Source organism: Chiloscyllium plagiosum, chromosome 13 (genome assembly GCF_004010195.1).
Source record: "Chiloscyllium plagiosum isolate BGI_BamShark_2017 chromosome 13, ASM401019v2, whole genome shotgun sequence".
Taxonomy (NCBI): domain Eukaryota; kingdom Metazoa; phylum Chordata; class Chondrichthyes; order Orectolobiformes; family Hemiscylliidae; genus Chiloscyllium; species Chiloscyllium plagiosum.
Window position 1 is genome coordinate 65,747,561 of NC_057722.1, and position 15,840 is coordinate 65,763,400.

Sequence of the window (15,840 nt, forward strand, 5' to 3'; positions counted from 1 at the left end):
CACAAATTTCCTCTGAACAAGGTCCCAGTGATCTCAATGTTTCTCTGGAGCTTAGGACATGTCACCACTTGCCCGTGTGATAGTTCCTTTGTGGGTTTTGAGGCAGTTGTTAGACATTTCCTTCACGCGGAGTCAATTCTAACTGAAAGAAATGGAAAAGCGGTGAGATGAAACTGTATATAAAGGCACTTGCTGGGAATTTCCAATCACGGTGACTTGCTGATAAAGGATGGTTTTGCTTTGGGCTTTGTTCACCCTGCTAACACCTGTATGGGCAGGCTATCAGCCAGTCTGCAAACAGTGGGAGAAATTCGACTTACTCAGTTTATTCAAGGCTGGAGACATTGTTTTGGGCGGAATTTTTAGCCTGCACTCCAACGTAGAATATCGGAAAGTATCATTTGCAAGGCAGCCCGAGGCAGTAGAATGTAAAACGTTAGTTGCATTTTGCAATGAACAAAATTTCCTTAAATAATTCTGTGATGTGATGTTTGTGTCTGGTGGGTGCATCATTGAGCCTGTTTGCATTTGGAATTATATCTCAAATTGTAGCGAAAAAGAATGTCCTTCAATTGCGACGACCATTATGCAAGTATGGATTCGAGGAGTTGAAAGGGAAGTTTTTTTTTGTGCGCCCGCCGACAGTCTGTTTCTGTATTGATAAGTTTATTAAGAACTACTGTATTTAACAGTACAATTGCATGTCTCTAAATCACTTATTGGTCAAATGCTAATGTGATTTCTTTCCCGTTCTGCCAATATTGTATTTTTTTTGTAGGTTTGATTTCAGAGAATTTCGCTTTGTGCAGGCGATGTTGTTCGCAATTGAAGAAATAAACAGGAACCCTACTCTGCTCCCGAACCTTACACTGGGTTACCAGATTTATGATTCGTGTGGCATGCCGTCCTTGTCTATTAAGGCAGCCTTAGAGATTTTAGATGGGCGAAGGGACGCTGTTTCAGAGGATGACTGTAGGAATGTAAATGCCATTGTTGCTGATTCAGGATCCTCACAGTCCGCTGCAGTTTCAAGGCTATTAAGCCCTTTCAGAATCCCCATGGTAAGTGAACTACATCGAGTATTATAACAGCGCAACATTGAGAAGTTCCCATAGCATAGAAATAACCACCTGACGAAGGAGCAGCGCTCCCAAAGCTAGGCTTCTAAATGAACCTGTTGGACTGCGACCTGGTGTTGCGTTATCTTTAACTTCGTATACCACAGTCCAAAACCTGCATCTCCAAAACTAAAGCATAGGGTCATCAAGGTTTAACAGCAGAGAAAGATATCTTTCGGTTCTTCGAGTCCGCTTCCAATATCAATAATCCATCTATTCTAATAAAATTTTCCAACACTTGGCTTGTAGCCTTGTATGGCGTTTCAGATGTTCATCTAAGTAGTTCTTAAATGTCTCAAGCGGTCCTGTCTCTACCAGCCTTTTAGGCAGTGAGTTCCTAACACCAGAAAATGCAACCTTCAAATTCCCTTGAACTGTCCTGCTCCTCACATTAATACTGTAACCCCTCGCTCATGAGCCCTCCACTAAGGGGAAAAGTTTGTCCCTATCGTGTGAAACTATCATGGTATTCGAACAGATGAAAGACTCAACAGACAATCAAGGTATTTTTCAATGTATAACCTCAGTTACATCACACTGTAAAGTTTTGCCTTACAATTGTGTCCTCCACAACCACCTGATGAAGGAGCGGCGCCCCACACACCAGTGTATGGAAAACAATCCTATCCGATCTAATCTGTGTTTATTGATGTATCACTCCTGCCCAGACATCATTCTGGTGAGTTTCTTATACACCCCTCTACTGTGCATCCTTGTCATTTTATAATGAGCAAAACTATATACAATACTTCAGCTGTTGTGTATTATTATGCACAGTTCTATCATTACTTCCCTTTTTCGTTTTCTATACTTTGATTAATAAACTGTAATGAGGTTGATTGAATCAACATAAATTTAACCTAATTTGAAATTTACAATAAAATCTCCACAGGTAAACAGTGAAAATCTGTAATGAAAGGTGATTAGATTGAAGAGAAGAATGGAATTTAACATTTCAATTTCATTCACTGATTTGCTATTGTTGTGGTATTTATAATGAAATGACCATATCCTTTAATCATTATTCGTTATTATTAACTATTGGCACTCGACCAGGCATTTGAAATTGATGTGTTTTTGAATAAGAAAGACAGATTAAATTTTGCTGATCTAGAAGTATTGTTCAGAAGTCTCTTTGAGATTGGATCATAAAGTTTTGAAACCGCTCTTGTCTGTTCTCAGTTTCAAATATTCAACAATAATTTCTTCAAATTTTGTTTGCCCTTTTTTGTTCTCATGTCCATTTGATATTCAGAAGGGTCTCAATGTATATTTGCAGTTTATCATTTGTTGTTAATGGCTCGGTTACATTTCATCTTTCTCGCATATCTTCACTGCCAAAAAATTTTGTCTGAGATGCTGTGGACTTGCCTCAATTATGACATAGGTTCTTATGATTACTGCCCATGGTGACAGATCAATACCACACACGTGCCACCAAGCACCATATTTGATGAGGTATGAAGTAAATGTATAACCTAGCTGATTGTTATTAAGATTAATTACCTTTCCAATGTCCTACTGTCTGAGTGTTAATTGTGTTGCAAATGGACTGATATCTGGGATAGTAGGACTGACATGTGAAGGGAGACTGGATTGAATCCGAATATGGTCATTGGAGTTGCAAAGAATGATGGATATCTCATAGAAACCTGTCAATTTCTAACAGGACGAGACAAACAAAAGCAGGATGGATGTTTCCAATGATTGGAGATTCCAGATCATGGCTGAGACAGGGTAGGTCATTTAAGACTGAGATGAGGAAAGATTTCTCCACCTACAGAGTGGTGACCCTGTGGAATTCTTTGCCACAGAAAGCAGTTGAAGGCAAAAAAAGGGAGAATATTTCCAAGGAAGAGCTAGATATAATTCTTCAGGCTAAAGTAATTAAAGGATAAGGGAAAACAGGGGACTGAGTTGAATGGTCAGCAGAATCATATTGAATGGCAGAGGAGGCTCAAGGGTTAAAAGGTCAATTCTTGCACCTTTTTTCCATGTTCTAACCTCTATGCATATTGTTATATTCAAATATAAAAATGTTCAAACTCTCAACTATCTTTTAAGATCAGAGCAACTTTAAAGATTAGCCCATGTAGGAAGGACTAGTAATAACATTGGTGTGTGTCAACACCCTCAAGTGAACATTTTCAACCTTTGAACCTTGGCTGTGACTTTAATTCAGTCTTTTATGGTGACACAATGTCAGATTTATTAATACCTGTTCTCATCAACATTCAAATGCAGTCAATTTCCAGCATGGGTCCCTGAGTAATATTTATTGCCTAGATTCATTATCTTGGCTGTCATAACAGCTGAAATCAATGAAAGAAGCACTCAGTAATGAAGGTGGAGACAGCTACCCCCTTCATTTGATACCTTAGATATCGTTAATAGACCAAAGGAGTTAATAACTGACTCATCAGGAGGCCTATCTTTTTGTTTTCTAATTATTGTTTTTACAATTCTGATTTCCAACAGGTCAGTTATTTTTCAACCTGTAGTTGTTTGAGCAACAAAAAAGAACATCCATCATTTTTCAGAACAATACCCAGTGATTACTTTCAGGCGAGGGCATTGGCTCAACTAGTGAAACATTTTGGATGGAATTGGATTGGAACAATCAAGAGTGACAATGACTATGGAAACTTTGGGATGCAAGCGTTCACAGAAGCTGTCCAGCAGTTGGGAGTTTGTATTGCCTTTTCTGAGTCCTTTTGCAGAACATACCCTAGAGAAAAGTTACTCAGAACTATTAATGTTGTGAAGGAAGCAAACACAAAAGTTATTGTGGCCTTTATTGCTAAAGGTGATATGGAAATTTTGCTAAAGGAGATTGCAAGACAAAACATCAAAGGCATTCAATGGATAGGAAGTGAAGCTTGGATTTCCACAACAATTCTTCCCTTGAAAGAAAGCCGAAGGTTTCTGACTGGAGCATTAGGAATTTCAATTCCTCAAGCAAACATCCGTGGTTTTAAGGCATTTCTGTACCAAGCACACCCTTCTGCAAACCCAGGAAATAGTTTACTCAAAGAATTTTGGGAAACAACCTTCAATTGTCATCTAAGCTTGGCAGGGAATCAGGCAAATGGAACAGAAGAAACTTCTGAATGTACAGGCCAAGAGAGTTTGCAAACCATTAAAAATATCTATACTGACACATCTCAGTTGAGAGTTACATATAATGTGTACAAGGCAACACATGCTATAGCTCATGCTCTGCACCACATGCTCAGATGTAACACTGTGGACAAGGCATCCTGGAATAATACATGTGACAATCTGTCCAATTTTCAATCACAACAGGTATTGAAACTATTTTACAGTTGAAACAAAATCTTACTGTGTTCCAATTATATTCATGGTAGGACAGAAAATAAGGTTCAAATAGTTGTTTCTTTTTTGCAGTTCATGCTATTTCAATTGTTTTCTCTTAAAGCTTTTGCAATACTTGAAAATGGTCAATTTCACCACTATGACTGGAGAAACGGTGCACTTCAATGAAAATGGGGATCCCATTCCAAAGTATGACATTGTAAATTGGCAAAGCACTGGGGATGGCACTGATGTAGTAACAGTAGGATATTATGATGGATCTGCAACTCCAGGTGAAGAATTCTCTATTAATGAAGAATCAGTTGTTTGGAGTGATGGGCGAAGAAAGGTAATTTAAAATTTATTGTTTTGATATCTTTCTTTTTGATCTTTCAGGTCAGATAAACTAGTTCTCAATAAATAACCATTGATGAGGCAGGGAAGGCAATAAAAATACAGCTTCTTGTCCAATTAATCTTCATGTACACCCTCACATTTACAATGGCTATTCTGTGAGGGTGGCGCAAATGGAATAAGACAATAGCAATTACTATGAGGAATCAGATTAAAATACTTTTGCTAGTAATGCAGAACCCTGAACTACTAATGTTATGGTGCATTTAAATAGCAATATGGCTGTTGGCAATTTTAAATTCAGTTAATTTAAAAAATCTGGCATGAAATTTCTATAAATTCTTATAACAAATCAAACTGGTTACCTATTATTCTGTAGGGAAGAAAATATGCTGTGTGGCCTGACTCCAGATCCACAGTAGTGTGTTTGAGTCATAACTATTCTGTGAAATAGCCTAGATAGCTATTCAGTTGCCACCAGTAACTCTGCAAAGATTAATTTCCAATAATACCCACATCCTGTGAATAAATAAATACCAATGACTTATGTAATTCACAGAAGAATCTTCCTATCATAGCTCAAACAAAAACAAAATACTTTGGATATTGGAAATCTGAAATAAACCCACAAAATACTGGAGAAGCTCAACAGATCTGGAAGCATCTATGGAGAGAGAACTTGAGTTGCTATGAATCTGCATTGGAAGAACGTAAATTATTGTTTCTATCTCCATAGAATCTGCCAGACCTCCTGGGTTTTTCCAGCATTTTCTGTGTTTGTTTCCAATATAGGTCATCTGGTAGCTCCCTTACATTTGTATATCATTTAACTGGATGTTCGCAGCCACCTTTTTGGTGGAGACACTACAAATCTAAATCAAGCTTTGATCTCAAGGACATTTGTGACTTTTGTGACATTAGTCTGTGCTTTTCATCTCTAGACCAAACTTTAGATCGTGCAAAGCTCTAAACATTTATTAATCTCATTTACATAAGGTACCACAGGCAATTTGCTCTGAAAGTTGTAAACCTGGAACAAGGAAAGCTGCCAGAAAAGGGCAGCCTATTTGCTGTTTTGATTGTGTAGAGTGTGCTGAAGGGGAGATCAGTAATATTACAGGTATATAAATACATAAACCCACATATGTACTTAACTATTCATGCATTTTAACTTATTTATATCATTTTAATTTTTAGAAAAAACTTTATTTCATGTACTTGTGCTTATTTTAAATAGATTCAATAACGTGCCTAAAATGTCCTTGGGATTATTGGCCAAATGAACAGCGAAACCAATGCATACCGAAGATGACTGAATTTCTCTCCTTTGAGGAGATCATGGGGATCGTTTTAGTGACACTGGCATTACTTGGAACTGGCTTCACTGTGTCTGTAACCGTAATTTTCTGTGTTCATATCAACACTCCCATTGTTAAAGCCAACAATGCAGAATTAAGCTTTCTGCTTCTTTTTGCTTTAGTGCTGTGCTTTCTCTGCTCAATAACATTCATTGGAAAACCTTCAAACTGGTCTTGCATGTTACGCCACACCATGTTTGGTATTACTTTTGTTCTCTGCATTTCCTGTGTTTTGGGCAAAACCTTGGTTGTAATGATGGCCTTTAATACAACCCTTCCTAATAATAACATGATGAAGTGGTTTGGGCCAGTACAACAACGTCTGGCCATTTTCATCCTTACATTTATACAATGTCTAATATGCATGGTCTGGCTAATTACATCACCACCCTATCCACTGAAAAATGTGAATTATTTTAAAGATATTATTATTTTAGAATGTGATGTTGGGTCTGTGACAGCCTTTTATTTGGTTCTTGGTTATGTAGGATTTTTGTCTTGTGTTTGTTTTGCGGTTGCCTTTTTAGTCCGTAGACTGCCAGATAATTTCAATGAAGCTCAATGTATTACTTTTAGCATGCTTATATTCTGTGCAGTTTGGATAACATTCATTCCTGCTTATCTAAGTTCTCCTGGCAAATACATGGTGGCTGTAGAAGTGTTTGCCATTCTGGCATCCAGTTTTGGTCTACTTGTCTGCATTTTTGTTCCTAAATGTTACATTATCCTACTACAACCAGAGAAGAATACAAAGAAACATTTGATACACAAAGTCACTTGAAATGAAAGAAACTCCTCATCTTTCCTCTTCTTTACAGCTGTGTAACAGTTTCCTTGTTTTATCCAAGCAACAACAGAGTTAAAATGATTAAATTGTGGTATCTGGTTTCATGTAATTGGCTTACATCTCAATTTTACCAGAACATTAACATAGAATTGCACAATTTAGGAGCAGGAGGAGGCCATTCAACCATTCTGGTCTGCTCCATTTGACTATCCTGGATTATCTATTTCTTGTTGTAACCCTGTTTTCCAGCCTGCATTTTCCCTCCCTTTATCCACCTCAAAAAGAATGATCCAACTGAAATATTTAAAATGACAAAAAGGAGGTGAATATATGCATAGTGGCAAACTAATTCTTCCAGTGGAAACATGGAGGCTCAGGCATAACTTTATAATTGGGGGCAAAGCTACTCAGGTATGAAAGCAGGAAGCATTTTTCCACACAACAAGTGGGAGAAATCTGGAAATGCCTCATCAAAATGTCTTGAATCTGATATGTAAAAGCTGTGACTGATCAATTTTGTTAGGTTCTGAGAAAAAGGCAAATACTTGACTGAAGATACAGATGAGCAATAATCTAATTGAATGAGAAAGATTATGAATAGGGTGAATGACTTAGTCCTGTTCCTGTCTTTTTATGTGAATTCTTTCAATATTAAACTTGTGATTGCATGAAATACTACATCACTTTCTTTGGTTTTCTTTGTAAGTTCTGCATGTGAATAATGTGCATTCAGTAAATTCCTACATTGGTAATATCCATTACCTGACTTGAAAAATGTGCACCAATGTTTTAGCATTGCATTAAAGCAGCTTTTCTGCGGCACCTTTGATAGTATACAAACTAATATTCATAAGAATTGATCTGTAAAAAGTCAAATTCTAACCTATAGTTTTCCTGAAAATTATCTAGAGGATAATTATTTTACAAGTGTTTATTGTGGTTAAATCAAATGTCTTTATTCCTGTGACATTAGTCAGTTTGAAATTGGAATTACACTTTGACCTGCACAAATGCCTCATCTTCAACATGCCTGTGGAAAAGTGGGACTGGTTTGATAAATTGTAACATTCCTCTTGTTTGATTAACCAAATGCAACCCACACTCAAAATCATACAACTCTTTGATTTCAAAAAGTCAATTTGCTCTTTTTTGAAATGATAATTTGAAGTCTCTTTCAGTGTCTATTTCTCTCATAGTTGTATATTGATGAGGAAAGATAAGTAAAATGTGAATGTCTGATTATTATTGCAATTACTTTATGTTTAATGTGAACTGACAAAGATAGATAAAAAAAGTAACATTATTGGGAAAACAACATGAAACACACAAATAGTAAAATAGCAATTTAGATCCACTGAAGAATATGGAATTTGAAATAGCAGTAGAAAATGTAATGTGTAGCTCTGGTTAACTGAGATGTTTCTATATATTTCTGAATATGGCAATATATTTAATCAGTTAGATGATAAAATGAGCTGGAAATGAGGAACAATCCAACTGTAACATGAGATTTGACCACATGGATGACGCAACGATTAAGAAGTGATTGATTTATTCCACTGGTATCAGATCATCACAAATAGGAAGGGAAATTAAAGTGCTTCGGTTTCCTCCCACAGTCCAAAGATGCACAGGTCAGGTGAATTGGCCATGCTAAATTGCCCATAGTGTTAGATTAGGGGTATGGGTGGGTTTAGTCAGAGGGAAATGGGTCTGGGTGGGATACTCTTCGGAGGGTCGGTGTGGACTGGTTGGGCCAAAGAGCCTGTTTCCATACTATAGGGAATCTAATCTTATAAACAAAGAACCATTTGCAGTATGTACATGGAACAAAACATGTGAATTACATTGAGCTCAGGAACCCTTTGTCCATGTGCTCCATCTTTTCATCAACTCTCTTTCCACAAATAACATTTTCTTCTCAGCTGTCATCACTCACTATCACCACATCTGGTGGAGGACCTGTTAACTGTTCAGCACCCTGGCTCAATTTCCTTTATCATGATTACCATTTGCTGCTGGAAATCCCATTATACACTTCCCTGCATGAAAATTGCCATCCTGCCAATTACACATGGCATGTAGTGACTGTGTTCTAAACTGTTGCATAATTAACAGGTTTAATTGAGCCATGATCGCAAGATTGTTCCAGTCCATATTAATAGCAGCATTTTCTTCTTATTATTGGACTGAGCAAATGATTCGTGTTGGGGTAATATCCAGCATTTGCTTGAGAAAATGTTCTCAACCTCTTATCTGCACTGCTACATCCCATGGGATTCATTCGCTGTGGTGCACCATCCACGCAAGGGTCTAGGTCACTCAGTGCTCCAGGAGTCTTATGATCGGCTGCAGTTGTTCCTTTGGGATCTGCTTTCTGTAAGATCCTCCCTGTGCTATTTCCCAGAATGTGAGTAGGCCTCCAATGCATCCACTGGCTTCACAACTCACGGGTTAAGCCTAGACTTCATATCATTATCAAACCACTTCACTGCAGCAATCAAGCTTGACACGTGTGATGATTCTGTCACTTTAAGAGGTTATTTTCTCCTTTTGTTTTAAAGAGAAGTTGTAAGGCAGAGGTGACAAGCTGGCTACTGAAGACCACTTGAGTGAACAGTTTTAGAGGCCTTGTTTTTTTTAACAGCCTTTATGGGTGTGGCCAGCTATCACAGATTAAGATTTCTGGGTTTTGGTTTTTCAGTAGCATCAGAAGCTATTGGAGTCTCAACACAGTTGGAGGTTTCAGTAAATGTCTTCTGGTTGCTACTGTCTCTGAATTTTCTCTTCATGCTTCTTTTTACCTCCTGGGTTGGAGAACTGCATGTGAGAATCTGTGTCTGAAGTTTTCTTTTTACCAAGCGGTGTGTTTTGGAAGATTTAATTACAAACAGTTTGACTTGTTGGGCCGAAGGGCCTGTTTCCACACTGTAAGTAATCTAATGTAATCATCTAATCTATGCTGTCCTCTTAAAATATTTTTCGAGGGTCTGGTCTGGTTCAGAATACAATTCATGTTTCATAACATTGCTGAATGAGCTGCTTGCTTTGCACCATCCACCAGACTTCTGACTTCAAACAGCTCTCCTTCGTTTGTGAACCAAATCTGAGATTGATCTTCCTGGCTATTGATTCAATAACATAGGTGTGGCAATTCATGTTTAGCTGCTTGCTAACTCTGTGGGATTCAGGGTTTTACACACCCTGTATCTGATGCTAACCCTTGAATTTGGAGAAGTAGTCTGCATCAATTAGAAGGTCAGTCCATTGGTCTTGTGATTGTTCGATGCCTTTGTTCACAGCCCTTCTCTCTCAGTGATCTTGGACATCTTCTTGAATGCCGAGCTTAGCCTCATAGAATACTTGGCTATCCATTCATTGAACTGGCCATCCCCATCAAAAGGCATAGTGAATACAAAAAGATGACCACAGGAAAGACTAGCTCTTATCTAAAGAAGAGATAGTATGGAGAATAGCACATGCATTAGTATGGGGTGCTAATATAAAAATAAACCAGTTCTGGTAGGTACTCAGAGCAGTTTTGTGTACACGCATGAGCCATGCATAATACAGATAAACCATTAACACTGTCTATTACAATATGGATGTTAAAAGGTGGTGCAGCCCTTGTCAATGCCATATACCTGTACCTCGCAAGACTCCTGTAGGATCTTGTGTTCCAGCTCATTGAAATTCTGACATGGAACACCAAAGTAAACAAAACAATCACACTTTAATGTTCTGGCTACAGTTGAATTCTTTTGCTCATGAATGGGAATGGCTTGCGTTAACCTGAACATATCCATGGATATGAGAATGTCCTTGATGACCAGGGAGCTATTGCTGGGATGATGCCATTTCCTTGCTTTGCCAAATTACACCTCTGACAATTCTACCACTATTTATCAATATCAGTAGCTATCCCAGGACTGTAACACTAGTCACTGATTAAAGTAGCCATTTTTTCTGTCACTTGGTGTCCAGCTTGATCAAGAACTGCCAATAACACTTGAAGCTGTTGGGAAGAATGAGTTATACCTGTTTGACGTCAACACCATGGGTACTTCTTACTTCACTGTTATAGTGATCAAATCATAATATACCCAAAACCCCAGCTATACAAAGTGTGACTGAAAATGGATATGGAGAGCCTGGTATAGCCATGCTACGGAATATCTAACTCCTTTGAAGCAGAGACCCAGGTGAAGGAAGAGACATCAATAATCCTGTGAATTTGAGGCAGATACACATGGAAAAACCTGGTAGTGGTTTGCATCTCTGCTTTTGTGTCAGTTAGGCATGGTGCTTCAACCTTGCCTAAATTTCATGTTCACTGTGGGGTGAGACCCAATTATTCTACATAAGACTAAGTATCTTCTTGAGAGCACCTTAATACCACCACACTTACCCCACACTCCCTACACACCCATCGTCAACTCCCTCCAATCTGGTTCTTGACGTTGGGCCAAACTAGTTTAATGTATGATGAGACCATTAAACTGGATGGGTTTTCTGTGCCTGATGGCTGTGTTGGCAATGGCTGTAAAGCACACTCTAGATTGGAGTGCCCAACCCTGGCACAATTCAGAAACCTCTTTAGAGACTATCTTGAGCAGGATTGGCCATGAGACTTACTGTGGAAATAAGAGAGCAAGGACTGGATCTGCACATGGAGTGTTGCCAGGTGTTCCACCTGTCTCTTTAGCCTGAAGTCTACATCCTGGTAGTCATCTCTCTGATGGTACCTCTTTCCTGCCAAACTTTCCCCATCAACTGGATATATGATCCTGTGCTTCAAAGAAAGATAGTTGAGGTTTGTCACTGTCACACCTCCTGAACTCCATTTGGACCTTGTCATCTCTGACTGATAGGTGACCCATTGGTATTCAGTCCTTGTCAATAAGAAGTAAAAATTAAGGAGGATGACTTGGTTGAACAATTTCACCAGGGATATAGGAACTAGATATTCCTCTCAGCCTGCTTGTATTCACAAAACGTCTGCTGTAACTGCATCTATTTCTGTCTCCAAAAAACCCTTCTCAGGCACCTCAAAGACTCACTGCAGACATTTTGATGATTTGTACCACATCCTAGTATTGTTCAACAGAAGTTCCATCACAAAGTCACATGATCACTTGGATTGAACCCTCTGAATGTTGTGGCCAGCTGTATGTCCTCAAACTAGTCTTCCATCATAGGATAATTAGTTATTTTCAGTCTTCTCCCAAATTCATCCATCTTCATATTCATTGGCAAGTAGAATATCTGACTAGAGGTACTGCTTCCCTCTTCCATAATGCAAAGGGAATAAACATGGGGAGCATCTATATCTGTTTGCCCTGTAGGTCTGATTCCCTACACCAGTCTCTGAGTTTTCAATGATCCTGCAGCAGATTCACCCTCCGTCTTGAAAATTGCCTTCTAACTCTTTCATCATATGCTCCATTGTGGCCAGATGTCTTTCAACCTTACCCATTTTGAGTTGACACTGATTACTGGAACTCCACTGACCACACCAGAAATGTAACATGAGATTTATAACATTGAAGATTCTCTACTCCACCAACATCAGATCATTACTAACAGAAAGTAAAATTAAGGATGAACAACAGACTATTGATTGTACACGTAAGTAGCAAAACCTATGGGTTACATTGGGATTGGAATCATTTGTCTGTATTTTTCCCCTGCTCATCCATCCTCTTCTCACCAAAGACACAATTTATTACAGCACAAATTCATTTGATTGCTTCAGCTGCTGTCCCTGACCATTGACATCTGCTAGTAGAGGACCTGCTCGACTGCTCAGTTCCTCAGTTAAATTGCAAGCAAGATTTTACGTATTGCGTTCTTCCAATGCCAATCTATGAATACAAGTCTCCCATAATGGTAGAGGAGTCATCCAATCCTGTTCCCCACCTTAGTAGATTATGGTCTACAGAATATAATCCATTTGAGAAAATCTTGTACTGCCTATGGAGGAACAAGGAGAGAATATTACAAATTTGGCAAGTTGGTCAGATTATCAGGAATAATGTTTATGCAAATTGACACCAAATACATGAGTATGTCCACCTCATATGAGCTAACAGCCATAAATTTGGTACAGCAGCAAAAGTAATGACTGACACAAAAGTATTACAATGAACAATAATGCTACTGTGCTACCAGAACACAGTCAATCCCCAGTGTCACTCACAACGTAATGAATTTATAGTAATGGTCACAAGTTCACTGTATGTATGCAGGATATGAGCTAATATGTGGTTTAAAAAATTTCAAACCAAATATATGGATTGTCTATGTCATGTTTATCCTAAAGATCAACAATGTTTGGATCCCTAGAACTTAATTGCTTTCTGTAAACTGTTCTATTGCTCGTGGATTAAATTAATATTTTTGTGACTGTATTTTGCATATGGTCTTTCCCACTCTGGAACAGTAGAAATAAAATAGCTTCATTGTATATTAAAATATCTTAAGAAAGAATTCTGATCAACTGTGAACCTGTCTTAATTCGCTGGGTTAAAACAAAACATGCTGATGCATTTCAGATTGCCAGTTCTGCCACCATTCCTCTTAGGCATTCCTCTGTAGGGGTGGGGTGGAGCATCTTGATGAACAGTGTGTGTCTTGAAGCTGTAACAACTTCATGGCAAATTACAGTAATTTCTATTACTGCCAGAGGCAAATGAATGAGCAGTTAGATGGAAAAACATGATTAATCGGGAGAATGGGATGTAACAGTTGGAACTGTACACATTACTACAGTACACCGAACATAAAAGAAAAGTTGAAATGTGAATTAAGCAACAAAATGTTTAAAAGTAATCATAATACTGACAAAGAACAAAGACTATTAAAGCACAGGACAGGCTTGCACTCTAAGCCTTAGCCAATCCAGATCCTTTATCTAAACCTGTCACCTATTTTCTAAGGATCTGTATCCCTCTGCTGCTGGCCCATTCATGTGTCTGTCCAGATACATCTATCGTGTCCATCTCTATCACTTCCGTTGGCAATGCGGTCCAGGCACCCACCACCCTCTGCATTAAAAAAAAACTTTCCATGCATATCTCCCTTAAACTTTTCCCCTCTCACCTTGAAGTTATGACCCCTAGTAATTAAGTCCCCCACTCTGGGAAAAAGCTTCTTGCTATCCACTCTGTCTATACCTCTTATGATTTTGTAGACCTCAAAAAGGTCCCCCATCAACCTCTGTCTTTCTAATGAAAATAATCCTAATCTAGTCAACCTCTCTTCCTAGCTCACACCCTCCATGTTAGGCAACATCCTGGTGAACCTCCTCTGCACCATCTCCAAAGCATCCACATTCTTTTGGTAATGTGGTGACCAGAACTGTACTCAGTATTTAAGATGTGGCCAAACCAAAGTCCTACACAACTGTAAAATGACCTGCCAACTCTTGTACTCAATACCCATCCAATGAAGGAAAGCATTCCATATGCTTTCTTGAACAATCTATTGACCTGCGTTGCAACCATCAGAGAAAAATGGACCTGAATAACCAGATCTCTCCGTATATCAATTTTCCCCAGAGCTTTTCCATTTACCATATAGTTTTGAATTGGATCTTCCAAAATGCATCACCTCGCATTTGCCCAGATTGAACTCCATCTACCATTTCTCCACCCAACTCTCCCACCTATCTATATTCTGCTCCATTCTCCGACAGTCCCCTTCATTATCTATTACTCCACCAATCTTAGTGTCATCTGCAAACTTGCTAATCAGACCACTTATACCTTCCTCCAGATCATATACGTATATTACAATCAACAGTGGTCCCAACACGGATCCCTGTGGAACACCACTGGTCACAGCTCTCCATTTTGAGAAGCTCCCTTCCATGACTACTCTCTGTCTCCTGCTACCAAGTCAGTTATTTATCCATCTAGCTAGTACACCAAGGACCCCAAGCCACTTTACTTTCTCCATCAGCCTACCATAGTGAACCTTATTAAATGTTTTACTGAAGTCCATGTATATGACATCTACAGCCCTCCCCTCCTCAATTAACTTTGTCAGTTCCGCAAAGAATTCTATTAAGTTGGTAAGACATGACCTTCTCTGCACAAAACCATGTTACCTGTGACTGATAAGCCCATTTTCTTCAAAATGTAAATAGATTCTATCCCTCAGTATCTTCTCCAGCAGCTTCCCTAGCACTGATGTCAGGCTCACTGGATTATCCCGGCTACCCTTCTTAAACAAGGGACAACACTAGCAATTCTCCAGTCCTCCAGGATCTCACCCATGTTCAAGGATGTTGCAAAGATATCTGCTAAGACCCCAGTTATTTCCTGTCTTGCTTCCTTCAGTAACTGGGATAAATCCCATCCAGACCTGGGGACTTGTCCACCTAATGCCTTTGAGAATACTCAATACTTCCTCCCTCCTTATGCCGATGTGACCTAGAGTAATCAAACATGTATCCCTAACCTCAACATCTATTATGACCCTGTCCTCAGTGAATACTGACGTAAAGTACTCATTAAGAATCTCACCTATTTTCTCTGACTCCACGCATAACTTTCCTTCTTTGTCCTTCAGTGGGCCAACCCTTTCTCTAGTTGCCTTGTTCCTTTTATACGAATAAAAGGTTTTGGGATTTTCCTTAACCCTGCAAGTAGCAAAGAATATAAATAATTAGGCTAACGGTGAAGGAAAACATGCTGTAATATAAAAGAGGAAAGCTCCAATGAGCCATAGAATTGCACAATCTAACACTAGAAGGAGGAAACTACTACAATGCAATGATAATGAAGTTGAAGGGATAGTAAGTAGCAGTTGTATGAACTGCCTTTTACAATATCACCACCAAGCACTAGGTCTTGTAAATTCCAGTTATTGCATAATTTTCTGAAGTATCCTATACTAATATGGC

General features: G+C 38.7%; 1 protein-coding gene across 1 annotated transcript; it reads left to right on the forward strand.

Annotated features, from left to right (window-relative positions):
* Positions 1-319: 319 nt before the first annotated feature.
* On the forward strand, positions 320-6,926 carry LOC122556350 (extracellular calcium-sensing receptor-like). Its single transcript, XM_043702983.1, has 6 exons — positions 320-435; positions 779-1,061; positions 3,597-4,424; positions 4,558-4,782; positions 5,784-5,907; positions 6,025-6,926. Exons 2-6 carry the CDS (start codon positions 813-815, stop codon positions 6,924-6,926), a joined length of 2,328 nt encoding a protein of 775 aa, XP_043558918.1. The 5' UTR covers positions 320-435; positions 779-812.
* The last annotated feature ends 8,914 nt before the right edge of the window (positions 6,927-15,840 follow it).